We start from the raw sequence: 16,380 nt of genomic DNA, 5'->3' as shown, positions 1-16,380 counted from the left end.
TTATTTTGCAAATTTCCTGTAATTCTTTGTGTACCTCTTTCCAAAGTCCCAAAATTTGCGGGCAGTTCCATAAATGATGGTATAGATCGGTGTTATGAGCTTTGCACTTAGAACACATATATACATTGGAGGGGGACATCTTAGATTGCAAGTAAGGTGTAATGTAGGCTCTGTGTAGTATTAAAAGTGCCATATCTGTGTAGCTACTATATGGCAAAATCTTTCTTTGTGACATAATAGCCTCAAAGAGGTCCCTTATCTCCAAGCATGGCATGTCCTTCAGCCACCTCGCTACTCCCGTAATTTTCCCCTCCCCCACCCACCTTCTACGTAATAATGAATAAATGTTACTTATAGAAGCCGGGTTGGATTTTGCATTTCGAATAAACCCATCTAGATTAATTCTCCCCTCCATCCCATCCCCCACCGACAGACATTTCTGTACCAAGCTGCGCGCCTGGAGAAATAAGAATGGTCTATTACTAAATATTGGGAATCGTTGTGACGCCGTTTCAAAAGATAATATTGAGAAATTGAGATCCATGAGATCCACTACCTGCCCACAACCCTGGGAAGCCAAAAGTTTATAGAATGATGGTGCGGAACCCCCCAAGAACCCCGGATTTCCCAAGAAGGACTGGAAGGGGGACAAACCATATTTAAGGTTGCAAATCTTTCTGCAGTGTCTCCAAGTCTGCAACGTCTGCCATAGTGATGGGTGTTCATGTATTCCGGTTGGGAGATAATCTCCACTTAGGTGTAGTAGAGCTGGTAACATGATTTGCGGGAAGAATTGTTGCTCAAGTTCAACATTAGCAAAGTGTGAGACACCCCTAATCCAGTCAATTGCATATCTAAGATTAGCCGCTAAGTTATATCTTCCCAAATCAGGAAAATTAACACCACCCTCCAATCTTGTCGCCTGTAATCTTGCAAGACTAATTCGAGATCTACCTCCAACCCCCCAAATGAATTTACGAAAGTTTAGGTTCAATAAATCCAGATCTGAACGAGTCAGGAGAAGGGGCAGCGTCTGGAAGGCGTATAGCAATTTAGGAAACACTATCATTTTAATTAAATGGCATCTTCCAGAAAATGACAGTGTGAAGTGTTTCCATGAAAGGAGAAGGTCAACCACGGAGGAGATTAGTGGTCTGTAATTAGCTCTATATAAAGCAGATGGGTCTGCGGGCAACCGAATCCCCAAGTATTTAATAGAGTCTTGACACCAATGAAACGGGAATGAGGGGTCTCCCAACCTCCCAGATCTAAAAACTGCCAGAGCCTCAGATTTACTATGGTTGACCCTAAATCCAGAACATCTGCCGAAATTCTCTAGAATTTGCATAATAGTCGGGATTGCTTTCTCTGGGTTGGCAATGAATAAAAGAACATCATCAGCAAAGGCTGAGATTTTTATAGATGTAGCTCCCACCCTTACCCCTTCGAAATCTACCTCGTTTTGTAGTGTTCTTAAGAGGGGGTCTAATGCTATGTTAAATAAAAGTGGGGACAGAGGGCAACCCTGGCGTGTTCCCCGCTGAATCTCAAAGGGTCTAGATAAAACATTATTCACGGACATCCTAGACATTGGTTGTCTGTAAATTGATTTGACAGCTTCACAAAACCATGGACCAAACTCTCGGAAAGATAGCAGATCGTAGAGATAATCCCATGCTACCCTATCGAACGCCTTATCTGCGTCAAGGCTAACCACGATAGTTTTCATCCTTTTGTGTACTCTACTATAAGATATGGCACTTAAAGCTGTCCTAATGTTGTATGTGATGGATTTTCCATGGATGAAACCAGTTTGTTGTGGCGAGATCAAATTTGGGATTATTTTTTGTAATCTATCTGCCAGGATTTTTGTAAAAATTTTAAAGTCTGAATTTAATAATGAGATAGGTCTATATCCTTCCACCTGGGAATGGTTTTTACCCGGCTTTGGGAGAACAATAACTACTGCTTCGTTGAACCGATCTGGTGGGTGGCCAGATTTAACTATATTGTTAAATAACTCACACAAATGAGGAGCTATATGTGTTCCTAGGATCTTATAATGTTCATTGCTGAACCCGTCTGGGCCTGGTGCCTTGGAAAGTTTGAGTTTAGTTAAAGTCTGTAAAACCTCTGAGGGTGTAATAGGGGAGTTAATGGCCTCCCTCTCTCCTTCTGTGAGTGCCGGAGCAAGATGATTTTTAAGGAATTCCTCACTCCCTCCACCTCCACCCGCCTCTGACCTATATAACTCGCCAAAAAAGGAACGGAATTCATCCACTATCTCTATATTATTAGTTAAAGTTTGACCGTTGCGTTGTTGTATTTTATATATTTTGGTCGCTTTCCTATAAGGTCTTGTGAGAGATGCCAAAACCTTCCCTGGTTTATTACCCCATTTAAAATATTTCTGTTTTTGATAGTCTAGGTTAAACAAAGCCATCTCATGGGCTAGTGTATCCGCCTCCTCCTTAGCCCTCAGAAATTTTTCTTTTGTCAGTGAGTTATTATTTAGTTTAAAATCTTTGTAGGCTTGGGTTACTGATTTTTGTGTTTCCAATGCTCTTTTCATAATTTCTTTCCTTTTATGGCTAACATAAGAAATAATTTTACCCCTCAATACGGCCTTAGAGGCCATCCAAAACAGATGTGCGTTATCACAGTGAACTAGATTATCATTCTTGTATTCTCCCCAAGACATCAGTAAGTACTTTTTAAAATCATCTGAATGGTGTAGGTAAGAAGGGAAACGCCATCTCTTCTCCTGATGAATTGGAGATGTTAATTTGGATTGGAACGTCACCGGGGCATGATCTGAAATATGAATATTTTGTATATTAGATCTTGTTACCAGGGGCACCAATGACTCATGTAGCAGCCAGCAATCAATCCTGGCATGTGAGTCGTGGACATGGGAGTAGTGAGAATAGTCCCTCTCTAGTGGGTGTTGTAGTCTCCATATGTCAATCAAGTCAAAATGATCTATTAATGATTGAATGCTACTCCCCTGCACCGGTCGATGAGTATCTTTAAAGGGAACCTGTCACCACGTTTTTGGAAGATGGGATAAAAATAGCGTTAAATAGGGGCAGAGGTGGGCGTTACATTAGTGTGTGTGTTATGCGTTTATTACCCACCTAAGTTGCCGAAATAACTTTGCAAAGTCTCCGTTTTCGCCTGTCAATCAGGCTGGTCAGGTCACATGGGCGTGGTGTCTTCACCCAGATTTGGCGTAGTTTTCCGTTGGTGGCGTAGTGGTGTGCGCATGCCCAAAGTCCGGAATCCTCTTCCAGGGGATTTAAAATAGCGCGGTGTTCGTTATTGCATTGGTGATCGGTGGGCGCGGCCATCTTCCTTTGGCCGCGCGTGCGCAGAAGCGGCGCTCTGCTGGCCGCGGCTTCAGGAAAATGGCCGCGGGATGCCGCGCGTGCGCAGATGGATATCGCGGCGGCCATTTTCCTGAAGCCGCGGCCAGCAGAGCGCCGCTTCTGCGCACGCGCGGCCAAAGGAAGATGGCCGCGCCCACCGATCACCAATGCAATAACGAACACCGCGCTATTTTAAATCCCCTGGAAGAGGATTCCGGACTTTGGGCATGCGCACACCACTACGCCACCAACGGAAAACTACGCCAAATCTGGGGGAAGACAACGCCCATGCGACCTGACCAGCCTGATTGACAGGCGAAAACGGAGACTTTGCAAAGTTATTTCGGCAACTTAGGTGGGTAATAAACGCATAACACACACACTAATGTAACGCCCACCTCTGCCCCTATTTAACGCTATTTTTATCCCATCTTCCAAAAACGTGGTGACAGGTTCCCTTTAAGGTTGGATCTATCCATGGAGATGTCTGCTACCTCATTAAAGTCGCCTCCCATGACCACCCTTGATGTGTCCCACCCTGCCAACCTCTCCTTCAATTTGACCTGAAATTGAATCTCAGGTGTGTTTGGGGCATAGATGTTAACCAAACTAAAGCACATGCCCTCAATCACAATTTTAACCATGAGGAATCTTCCCTGAGGATCATCCAAGGTGTCAAGTATCTCGTAACCGAGGCCATTATGTATCAGTATAGCCACTCCTCGCTGCTTTTTTGTGTATGAAGCCTCGGCACAAAGTGTGTATTTCCTACTTAATAGAGAAGGGTGATTGCCCCTGACCCAGTGTGTTTCTTGCAGGAAAATGATGTGAAAGTTTTGTTTTTGTAAAAAATTTAGGACCTTTTTCCTCTTAACTGGGGAGTTCAGTCCATTGACATTCCATGAGCACCATTGTAAGGAGCGGATAGTGGTATCTTTAGTGCCCGCCTGGTCAGTCATTAACCTATCCCTTTTCGGGTGACCACCAGACCCACCTGTATAAGCTGTAAGTGAGATCCCCACCCATCCCAGCGAGTGAGTGCGAGACCTCCCAGAACCTGAGAATTAAGTGTGCGCAAGCAGAGCCCCTCCCCCCCTCCCAACTCCCCACCCCCCAATTCCCCCCCCCAATTAAACTTTAAAACTATAACAAGTATACTCAACCTAAGAGTGAGCATAGCATAGAAAATAAACATGCCGTCTAAGGGCAAAAAGTATTGGCATAAACACGACATCACTTAATAATGACAAATTACAAATTAGAGCAGCTCTTCTTATTCAGGACTTGTCAGAGTTAGGATGAACCCTGAGTGTTTCCTGAAGGCACTCCATAGCTTTTCCTGGGTCGCTAAATGACCTATTTTTACCCTCCAAGACAAAACGCAAAATCGAGGGATATTGCAGGCTAAAGCGAATGTTTTTATCCACCAAAATTTTGCAAGCAGGGTTGAAGGCTTTACGTTTGGCCGCCATTGCGGCCGAGTAATCCTGGAATAAAAGTAGTTTGTGGTTCTCATACAGCAAAGTGCGTTGTTTCCTATAAGCTGCCAAGATGCGAGCTTTATCTTGAAAGTCCAGAATTTTAAAGATGACTGGACGTGGTCTGTCGCCTTCTCCTCCCCTCGGGGGTCCTAGCCTGTGTGCTCTCTCAACAGCCATAACACCCGAAGTTGGTAATACCCCAAGAGCCTTAGGCAACCATTCTGATGTAATTTTTACTAGCTCTGAAGGGGAAATAGACTCTGGAAGGCCTATAAGTCTCAAATTATTGCGGCGAGACCTATTTTCAAGGTCATCTACTTTGTCCAGAAGATCTGAGATAACCTTTTCTTTGTCATCTAGTTTGTCTCTGAGGGTCATGGTAGAGTCCTCCAGGTCTGATATTCTTTGTTCCACTTCTGCTATGCGTGCGCCCTGGGTATTGACTTGTGAAACTATTGTGTCCAATGAAGTTTGAAAAGCTGCCAAGCGATTGTCTATCTCAGGCATCAGCCGTTCTATGATAGCAGTTGCAATGGACTGTGGGCATTCTGAATTGATATCGGCTTTTTGTGACACAGGAGATGTGCCTGCCTGGTTACGTGTGGAGCTTCTGCCAGACTTGGCATTTTTACCCACAAATTTGTCCATGATGAGGTGGATGCCTAGAGTAGTTAGTAAAAATGTCAGTGATATCGTTATACGTAGTAATTACATCTGGGGATAGATTTGAATATCTGTTAAGTTATTGCCCTGAGTGGGTTTTCAATTATGACTTTACAATAATTATGCCAGAAGGATTAAAAGTGCCTTTCATAAAGATGATGCATGTATATTTCAGGCACTATGAGGCTGTGGATTGAGCCAAAACAAAGCCTCAGCTGTGCAGATAATCAGACTCTCCAGCAGACTAAAGCTGATACCAGGCGTGCTTCTCACAATCTTGCAGGAATGTCTACCCCCACACTTCACACCCTGGCCGGTGTTGTAATTATCCGAGATCAGGAACACTGTTCTCCTTCTCTTATATTAACACTATGCTCTCCACTGAGTCTCCAGGGAGACACCGTCCGCAAAGTGAAGGGCCGGACCGGGACCCACAGCCGTCTCCCACCTCCCCAGCGCCTGGGTAATGAGTGTCTCTTGTGCCGCTCACTCTGTCACAGCGGCGGCAGCAGCAGCCTTGCTCACCTCTCCCTTCCAGCGATGTGTGACAAGCAGCAGGGGCCTGCACGCTGTCTGGCAAGATGGCGCCGGCTCACCTCCTCTTCCCGCGCTGATCTTCCTGCACGCCTGTGACCCTGCTCACCCTCCGGGGGCGCCTCGGATCTTCACCGGTGATTTCAGCTTTCTCTTCTCCTGGCGGTGATCAGAATCGCTGCGCTCAGAACGCTCCTTCTCCTCCGGTTTTCTTCCCACCTCCTGCGTCTGGTCACTGGAAGGAGCGGTGCCGTGTGCTATGAGGTATGGGGTATTCGGTGCTGATTGCACCTGGTGACTCCCGGGGAGTCCGGAGAGCCGGGATTTCAATAGGTGTCCCTTGTCCGGTCCCTATCCTGGACTTGGTGAAAAAAAAATCTGGCGCTATAATAGCTATTCTGCGTCCTCGGTCCAGGAGCTCTGATAAAAAGCGGCCATACAGAGGCTCCGCCTCCCGGCGTTTTCTTTTTTTTAATGAAGAATATATCATGAAAAAAAAATTTACTTAAAAAAAAAAATACATTTAGCTCTAAAACCTGATTTAAACAGTAGGTTATTTTATGCCTTTAGCGTCCCTTTACAATGATCACTGATCTATCAATAATCTGTATGACATGGGCAGCAAAATTGTGGAATGTTGGAAATCTATTCCATAAGTTTGGAAATGTATTGGACAATAATTATCAGCTATGGACATTGATATATTCATGGATATCCATTCAGTTAGATAGCTGATTAAGTCACTTATGAAAAAACAAATCTTCTAGTCTGCATCACTTTTTTGGTGCATGTAGTGTATGTTCTGTGAAGCCAAACCACCAAGTAATGAAAAATATGGTTAGATATTGCTTGCTTGGGGGATTTCTTTTTCTAATCTCTAACCCTTAACACCAACAAGCTATTTACTAGATATGCATCATTTATAACATTTTTAATGGGCACCCTTATTGGCAGTCTTTATCCAGACATTATGTAGGGCATCTTTAATAGTTGAAACTTAACTGAATTACATTAGTTTAATTCAAAATGTGCCAAGGGCAATGGAAGTATCCTGCACTGCTGATTAAATGACAAGGCACGGTGAGGTCAGCGCGTTTCGGAGTCACTCTGACCCCTTCTTCAGGACAAGCTAGGATTCGGGATTTTTTGTGGTTTGTCTTGAAGGTGTCTGAGTGACCTTACACCAGCATTTCTTAATCTCATCGTGGCTTGTCATTTAATCAGCAGCGCAGGATACTTCCATCGCCCTAGGCATATTTGTATATATTTGCTTTGGAAGCTGCAATGACTATGATGTATGCATGTCTAGGGGTTGTGTCTCACACAGCCCCTTAAGGTGAGCGCTCCGTACCCTTTTGTTTTCCCTTTATTTCTTGGATAAGGCCCTCTTGTGGTTTTGCATTGTTAATCTAACAATTTAAATAGCATCAATAAACATAAACCCAGAAAATGGACCATCGCTCCCTGTTCTTTATTTGTGCTGTGGGTGACCTTTGTTGCCAGTACAGTTCTAGCAACCCCCTGCGTAGGGCGAGCATGGAATGGTAATTTACCAGCAGGGACACAGTGTTCAGACCCTGTTTTTCATGTTCTGCTCCTTTTTGGTATCTTAAACAGCTGCTGTCCTGGAAAAATTCACAAGTGTAAAGGTTTTTCATCTGTTTTACACACAATTATCTCACATTAAAAGATTATTCATAGCAATTATTATAGGGACTCTGTATGTTTACTATATGGAATCCACCTATACAAAAGCAAATTTGTTTACTGTACGTTATAACTGGGTCTTGCTTGTCTTGGCTAATAGTCAGATAGTTGATTTATCTGGAACAAATGCATTTCTTTGACATGTATGTGGAGTTTCAGTTTTCACCAAGAATTGTTTTGTTTGAAGTTTAAAAAGGGACAATCTATTTGGTCATTAATTTTCGATTATCTTAAATAGATTACATTTTAGATGGCTTTTATTCTCGGGGACTATGTACAGGTGACAGAAGTCCCCATTTCCCCACACAATGCAGAGACACAGACCTCCTTTTGCTCAAGAGGAGTTAGGTGCCAATGGATCATGTGGTTATGTCTGCCTTACCATAAATGATCTCCTTTAAATTTTATAAGCATCGGTAAATGCAAGAATATGCACTATGCCAAGGTTCAAGGCTCTGTTTTTGCTGTTATCGTGTCCACATTCCAGATTCTAAGGAAAATGTTTTCTCTCTTCAGATCCTTTCCAGCTGTTTTCCAAGGATGAAGCTGAGAAGGAGCAGCCAGCTCCTCCCTCCGTGTTCCGAAAGCCTACAGTCATCCGGATCTCTGGCAAACTAGGAAAATGTGAGCAATGCAGTAAGATTCTTCGTCTAATGCACAAATATCCATCGTGATTATTTAAAGAAGTCCACTACTTGGACAACTTCTTGTCATACCCCTTTCTTGGCCCCGATAAAATATTAAAGCTTATATTCCCCTACTGTGCTGGCGCCGTTCCCCAGGTGTCGCCAGTCCATCTCTTAGGGCTCCCATATGGTTGTTGTGACACATGATGACGGCTCCTAATCGTTGACATCACTGTCCCTGCCTCCTGTCGAATTGAGATCAGCTGCAGCACAGACTTTCTCTTCATTTTCGATTTGTCCAAAGGCGGAGACAGTGATGTCAGCACTGATTGGGCGCTGGCATCACTTGTCACAACAACAACACGGGAGCTCCGGGAGATGGCGTGCTGACGCCGCGGGAACTGTGTCGGCACAGGAAGTGAATAGAAGCTTTATTATTTTATGGGGGCCAAACATTTTAATCAAGAAGGGGTTGTAGTGGACAATTTCTTTAATAATTGTCACGTTTCTGGACACTACTCCTGCTTCTGAGTGATGTGACTTCACTAAAGAATTTGAGACTCATTCTGTGACTCTCATGGCAGTTCAAGGCCGAACAAGTAGTATGCGTTCTAATATGAAGAAGTGCAGCTCATCTGGTCATAGGTTAACTATATAGTTTTGATTTGTTACGTTGGCCATTTTTTTATTTATCTCACCATAAACCTACTTCTTTAAATACCGTTAGGTTAAAAAATATTTAGTACAGTGAAACAAATTTAGTCACTTTAGCTGTTTATAACTATCTTTAATTTGTTTTAGTAAAGTCAACATGTGCTTAAAGTGCAGACTTTCAGCTTAAAATTTGATGATATTCACATTCTAATTGGTGTAAAAGTTTAGGAATTACAGCTCTTTCATATGTAGGTGCCTCTTTTTCAAGGGACCAAAGGTAATTGGACAATTATATCAAAAGCTATTTAATGGTCTGCAATGTCTGTTACCTCATTATCTATCATCAATTAAGCAGGTAAATGGTCTGTAGCTGATTCCAGGTGTGGCATTTGCATTTGGAAGCTGTTGCTGTGGACACAGAACATGTGCAAACCATTAATCAGCCTTAAAATTAGAAAACCAGATTAGACTTTGCTAAAGAAAAAAAAACATCTAAAGAAAAAACATCTAAAGAAGCCAGCCCTGTTCTGGAAAAGCATTCTTTGGACCAATGGAACTAAAATCAAACTGTACCGGAATTATGTGAAGAAAAAAGTATGGAGAAGGCTTGAAACAGCTCATGATTCAAAGCACAGCACATCTTCTGTATAACATGGTGGAGGCAGGGTGATGGCGCGGGCATGCATGGCTTCCAATAGCACTGGGTCACTATTGTTTATTGATGATGTGACTGAAGACAGAAGCAGCCAGATGAATTCTGAAGTGTACTGAGCGATACTTTCTGCTCAGATGCATCAAGGTTGATTGGACGGCGCTTCACAGTACAAATAGGCAATGACCCAAGATACAGTTAAGTCCATATATATTTGGACAGAGACAACATTTTTCTAATTTTGGTTATAGACATTACCACAATGAATTTTAAACAAAACAATTCAGATGCAGTTGAAGTTCAGACTTTCAGCTTTCATTTGAGGGTATCCACATTAAAATTGGATGAAGGGTTTAGGAGTTTCAGCTCCTTAACATGTGCCACCCTGTTTTTAAAGGGACCAAAAGTAATTGGACAATTGACTCCAAGGCTGTTTCATGGCCAGGTGTGGGCAATCCCTTCGTTATGTCATTCTCAATTAAGCAGATAAAAGACCTGGAGTTGATTTGAGGTGTGGTGCTTGCATTTGGAAGGTATTGCTGTGAAGTAAACATGCGGTCAAAGGAGCTTTCCATGCAGGTGAAACAAGCCATCCTTAAGCTGCGAAAACAGAAAAAACCCATCTGAGAAATTTCTACAATATTAGGAGTTACAAAATCTACATTTTGGCACATCCTGAGAAAGAAGGGAAAGCACTGGTGAACTCATCAATGCAAAAAGACCTGGGCGTCCACAGAAGACAACAGTGGTGGATGATCGCAGAATAATCTCCATGGTGAAGAGAAACCCCTTCACAACAGCCAACCAAGTGAACAGCACTCTCCAGGAGGTAGGCGTATCAATATCCAAATCTACCATAACGAGAAGACTGCATGAAAGTAAATACAGAGGGTGCACGGTGCAAGCCACTCATAAGCATCAAGAATAAAAAGGCTAGACTGGACTTTGCTAAAAAAAATCTAAAAAAGCCAGCACAGTTCTGGAAGAACATTCTTTGGACAGATGAAACCAAGATCAACCCCTACCAGAATGATGGAAAGAAAAAAGTATGGCGAAGGCGTGGTACAGCTCATGATCCAAAGCATACCATATATCATCTGTAAAACACTGCGGAGGCAGTGTGATGGCTTGGGCATGCATGGCTGCCTGTGGCACTGGGTCACTAGTGTTTATTGATGATGTGACACAGGACAGAAGTAGCCGAATGAATTCTGAGGTATTCAGAGACATACTGTGTGCTCAGATCCAGCCAAATGCAGCCAAACTGATTGGTCGTCGTTTCATACTACACATGGACTATGACCCAAAACATAAAGCCAAAGCAACCCAGGAGTTTATTAAAGCATAGAAGTGGAATATTCTTGAATGGCCAAGTCAGTCACCTGATCTCAACCCAATTGAGCATGCATTTCACTTGTTTAAGACTAAACTTCAGACAGAAAGGCCCACAAACAAATAGCAACTGAAAACCACCGCAGTGAAGGCCTGGCAGAGCATCAAAAAGGAGGAGACACAGCGTCTGGTGATGTCCATGAGTTCAAGACTTCAGGCAGTCATTGCCAACAAAGGGTTTTCAACCAAGTACTAGAAATGAACATTTTATTTAAAATTATTGAATCTGTCCAATTACTTTTGGTCCCTTTAAAAACAGGGTGGCACATGTTAAGGAGCTGAAACTCCTAAACCCTTCATCCAATTTTATTGTGGATACCCTCAAATGAAAGTCTGAACTTCAACTGCATCTGAATTGTTTTGTTTAAAATTCATTGTGGTAATGTCTATAACCAAAATTAGAAAAATATTGTCCAAATATATATGGACTTAACTGTATACTGTGAAAGCAACCCAGAAGTTTCTAAAGGCAAAGCAGTGTAGTATACTGCAACCACCAGATCTCAACCCCATCGAGCAGCAGGTCGCATACTTAAGACAAAACTTAAGGCAGAAAGACCCACAAACAAGCAACAACTGACGTTCACTGCAGTAAAGACCTGGCAAAGCATCAAAGAGGAGGAATCCCAGCGTTCCCACACTTCAGGTAGTCATTGCCTGCAAAGGATTCTTTGTAAAGTGTTCAAGCTGGACAAATTAACTTTACCATAAATAAAATGTTGAATTACTTTTGAGCCCTGGAATGAGAAGTTTTTGTAGAAAAATGGTTACAATTCCTAACCGTTTCACAGTATATTCTTGTTCAACCCCTTTAATTAAACCTGAAAGTCTACGCTTCAAATGCACCTCAATTGTTTCATTTTAAATAAAAAATAGCAGCATGCAAAGTTCACATCACGATGATTTGGTCACTGTCCCAATATTTCTGGACCAAATGGAAGTGGAAATATAAATGTAAAGCTTCCATTTCAATCAGCTGAACTTCTCGTGCTAATGTATTTAGCTTATCTTCAGATTACTGTGCAGTGATAGACCATGGTGCATAAACCTGTCTGATGTGGCCATTATGAAAGTGTGTGTTGAAGGTGGCGACTGCCCTGAAAGAAGTTCTGATGATGTAATAAAGTATGCTCCCTTATGGCTTGGGAACTCTTGCTTTTTCCATCATTTTGGGCTCATTCAGATGAGCGTTTATTTGGTGCCTAGTGCACATGAGCAATTTTTCACACAATGGTCCTTGTGAAAAAAATCGCAACTTGAACTAATCTGGTCCATTGTACAGATTATTCTATGTGGATATGCACGTGAAGCTAGTAAAGTTGGTGCAGTTCAATTTGCTGCACCCAGTGTGGTGGCTAGGTGCGTAATCTCGGCCTGCTGGACGGGAGCCCTGAGAGCCTCCTCCTACCTCACACATCCACGGCTCTTCTTTTGATTAGCCTGTCTGGTAAACCATGTCATTTTCATCTTGCTGCAATGGCGACGCTGCACCAGGCCTGCTAATCAAACGAAGAGACATGGGTGTTGGTAGGTAAGGGGCAGTTCTCCAGGTTGAAAAAAGTCCTCACCATAATGGACATCCTTAGGTGTTCGTAGCACAAGAAACGCTGTGTGGAGCAATCAAAAACAAGAGAATTCCAGCTCAACGAATTTGTGAACAAACTTCTTTCTTTATTCACTAAAATTGCTCAGCAGAGGGTAAAACAACATCAGCATTGGCAGTTACGTGATATGCGACATCGACGCGTTTCAGGTGACGACTTAATCAAATAAGTTTGTTCACGAGTTCGTTGAGCTGCAGTTCTCCAGGTTCCCATCCCCCGGCAAGCACTGATGTGTACTCGACTATAGGCCAGAGTCTGAACATATTTTACCTGTGCCCACTGTGAATTAATGTCTTATTAAAGTGGTTTATATGGTATGTCGGTAAGATGCTAAAAATATCTGATCATAGGGTTCAATAGCGAAAACCTCCACAACACCAACAAGTGGGTCTTGTGTCCTTTCTTGACACAGGCAAGTTGGCTGCCTACATGTGAGCAGTCACTCTCCATTGTACTTTTTGGGAGTATTAGGTTCCCAATATTAGTGGATATAAATTAATGTCATAATACTTTCCATTCACAGCGTGTGAAGAACTTCAGACTCCTCCACCACTTCCTGTGGAAAAACCAGTTGGGAGCCTGTACAGTAAACCAACTGCAAGGGCACGTCCTACGGTTAGAAAGGTCGGTGTCATGTACTTATTTGTATGGCAGCGTTTGTCATCTGATGTAATGCTGCTGTATCATTGGATGTCGTGGTAGTGGGATGTCGGAGTATGTAGCATAGATTTAATATTTTTTTGAGCATATTGTATCTGGACATTTATACAGTTTAGTATTTTTTATTTCCTTTTCTTAGGAATGGGAGCAATTTGACAATGCAGAAGAGACGTGGTCTAAGCCAGTATTACCTACCAGGTAGGGAGGGATGTGTCAAGATGACTGAATGGTTGTTTTTGTGTTGGTCAAGTGTCATTCTTCAAAAGTGTCCATATCGTATGAGCTGTAAACAGCAATACATAAATGAAGGAATTAAAACTTTAGTGTTGATACGGTTTTCCTTGCATTCTATTTAAGAGCTGGCATGTGATTCCTGGGATCTTTAGTGAAACTCTTTGTGCATTCTGAGTACTTCATCTTACTCTCTGTTCTGACCTAGACCAATTGGTGTTAAAGTGATAGACACTCCACAGCCGCCCCCTCAGAAAGGACCACCTGGAAGACCTCCACCCCCTAAAATCTCCAAAAATGCCTCAAATCGAGATGCCTTTCCCCGATCATCCTCTGATGTGGGCATGGGTGCAAAGCAAATTGTATCCGGGCTCAACAGATCAAAAAGTCAATTGTTAAAAAGACAGCAACCAGATCTACCTCCTCGACCTAAGCCTGGACATCCGCTATATAACAAGTACACGGTAAGGTCCCTATACCACCCAGGACAAAAGTATGACGTACTGCATAATATGTATTGCTGCCAGAATTTCCTCCTATTCTGTTGGTGTGTGCTGCTAAACCGCTCTAACCCATCAAGACCTAGGCTTCACCAGACCATGGAAGGTGGTATCTGGCACATCACCAGCAGGTCCTTTGATGATAATGTGTGCAACCTGTAAAGCGCTGCGGAATATGTTAGCGCTATATAAAAATAAAGATTATTATTATTCCTGTAAATTGTAAGTTGGAGCTTTCAGCACATGTAAGAAGTCTTTCATCAGATTCATGATAAAGAGGGTCCATCATGTTGACTTGGCCTTCACTTAATCCTGACCATTGTTTTGAGCACGGCAAGTGTAATATCCTGCCGACAAAAGCCACTTCTGTTGGAGGCAAGCGATTATCAGAAACTGACCAATTGATTAAATCAGAGTTTTGTGTTACAGTGCTAAAACTTTTTTATTTTATTAAATGTGTTTTTTTTTTCATATCATGATCTCTATTAAAAAAAATGTTAATTTCATAATTTTAACACTGACCACTTGGCTTTTCCAGACTCATTCTTCCTGCCCTTTTATGAAGAGTTTTCAGCAGGCTTCCTATCATCAAAGGCAGGATTATAGTGACAGATAACACCACTATACTGCAGCTGATAACACCAGATCCACTATTCACAATAGGTGATGTCACAGCTGACCTGCTCCCCTTCTTCTCACAGTTTCATTTGTACAATAGGCACATTAGATAATTCAGTACAAAAAATTCATTTTGGCTATGTGCATTTGTTGTTTCCAGAAAGAAAAGTAAATTAGTCTAAAAAAGCCCCAGCGGCCAGTGTGTAAATTGCAAGATTTCTCATTCTTATTTTTAATACAGATTGAAAATGAAAGAAAATTGCCAAAAAAAGGGGAAAAAAACCTTTTATCAGTCAGGCCCTTACGCAGCCTCTGTGTTGAGGGATGGGGAACTATATAGGGGTCCGCATCACTCTACAGCTCAATTTCTAACTTGCCCTTCACTCATACTGAACATAGAACATACCCCCAACCAATCCACACCCCCAAATTCCAAGACGTCAATGCTGCAACCACTTACCAAACGGGCGCCGAGTCCCAACGTCATGCCCACAACGTACTCGTTGCCCGCAGGCCATGCACAAGTCACAGGCACAAACTACCACTTAGGCAGGGTTCACTTTGCGTTAATGGCAATGCGCTGACGGCATCCGTTACATAGCGGCACTAACGCTATGTAACGGATGCGTTAGCGCACCCATTAGCTGCCATTATGTAGCGCATCGCTAACGCATGTCATAATCGGCATGCGTTAGCGATGTGCCGTCATTCTGTGACGGACCCTCAGACGCGGTCTGCAGTGTTTTCGGGTCCGTCACCGCTAGCACAGATGAAGCATCTGCACTAGCGCGATCGCCTAATGCGATCTTTTTCAGCACTTGCGTTAACGCAGTCCGTTTAACGCATGCGTTAAACGGACTGCACTAACGCAATGTGAACCTAGCCTAAGTCTTAACATAGACACTGAGGTTCTGTGGGCAACAACTCAAAACGATTAAAGTTATAGGCTTTAATAAACAAAAGAAGAGAAGAGGGAGAGTTAGAGCAGCACAGCTCCACTGAATAAGAGGACACAGCAGCGCGGAGTATGTCAGAAGGTGCCAGACTGAGCGGTAGAGACCGGCGGTGCTAGCGTGGAAACATGAAAGTCCATATCAAAGCCAATGGTAGAAAAAACGCCAAAGCACTCACCGATCTTGCAGTTGCAGAAATGCTTTATTACTTCATACAAAAATCATCTTCACGGCATACGGGAGGACGGGCAAAGTGCAGGAGTGCAGCGGACGAGACAACGGCCGTTTCGCGCCCAATAGCGGCGCTTCAACGGGTCTAAGTCAGGAGGGAAGTGACGCCGGTATACATAGGTGAGTATGATTAATCTCCACCTGCGTCAAGTCCCTGCCTGACCATGGAAAAGTGCATAGTGTGTTTAAAAACAGTCAAACAAAGCCTTCACCTTTGCTGATGATTGGTACAGACAGACCACCGGGACTGCCATGGGGACCCCGGTCGCATGTACATTCGCGAACCTGTATATGGCTGTTTTTGAAGAGGATTTGGCTTTAATAAACAAAAGGTACAGTGCTTAGGTATAAAAAATAGGAAAATATCAGACATACAAAAAAGTGCAAGAAACAGTTAGAAAAACAAGAGGTGAAGAATCAGGAAAGTTCTATATTTCGCAGTTTGCTGTAAGAAAGTTCTTTTCTGTTCCCAAGGACAAGGTCAGACTGTGCACAAGTCTACCTCA

The 16,380-nt window shown here is 42.9% G+C and overlaps 1 protein-coding gene across 7 annotated transcripts in view; it reads left to right on the top strand.

The window, feature by feature from the left end:
- Positions 1-16,380, top strand: part of SH3D19 (SH3 domain containing 19) — a 235,186-nt gene that overhangs the window by 173,119 nt on the left and 45,687 nt on the right. For all 7 annotated transcript variants that reach the window (XM_077279316.1, XM_077279315.1, XM_077279313.1 and 4 more), the window contains exons 8-11: positions 8,270-8,377; positions 13,205-13,305; positions 13,481-13,539; positions 13,781-14,036. In XM_077279316.1, coding sequence (XP_077135431.1) covers positions 8,270-8,377; positions 13,205-13,305; positions 13,481-13,539; positions 13,781-14,036 — 524 coding nt within the window. The remainder of the gene's footprint in view (positions 1-8,269; positions 8,378-13,204; positions 13,306-13,480; positions 13,540-13,780; positions 14,037-16,380) is intronic.

Source organism: Ranitomeya variabilis, chromosome 1, assembly GCF_051348905.1.
Source record: "Ranitomeya variabilis isolate aRanVar5 chromosome 1, aRanVar5.hap1, whole genome shotgun sequence".
Taxonomy (NCBI): Eukaryota; Metazoa; Chordata; class Amphibia; order Anura; family Dendrobatidae; genus Ranitomeya; species Ranitomeya variabilis.
This window is presented reverse-complemented; position numbering and strand designations above follow the sequence as displayed.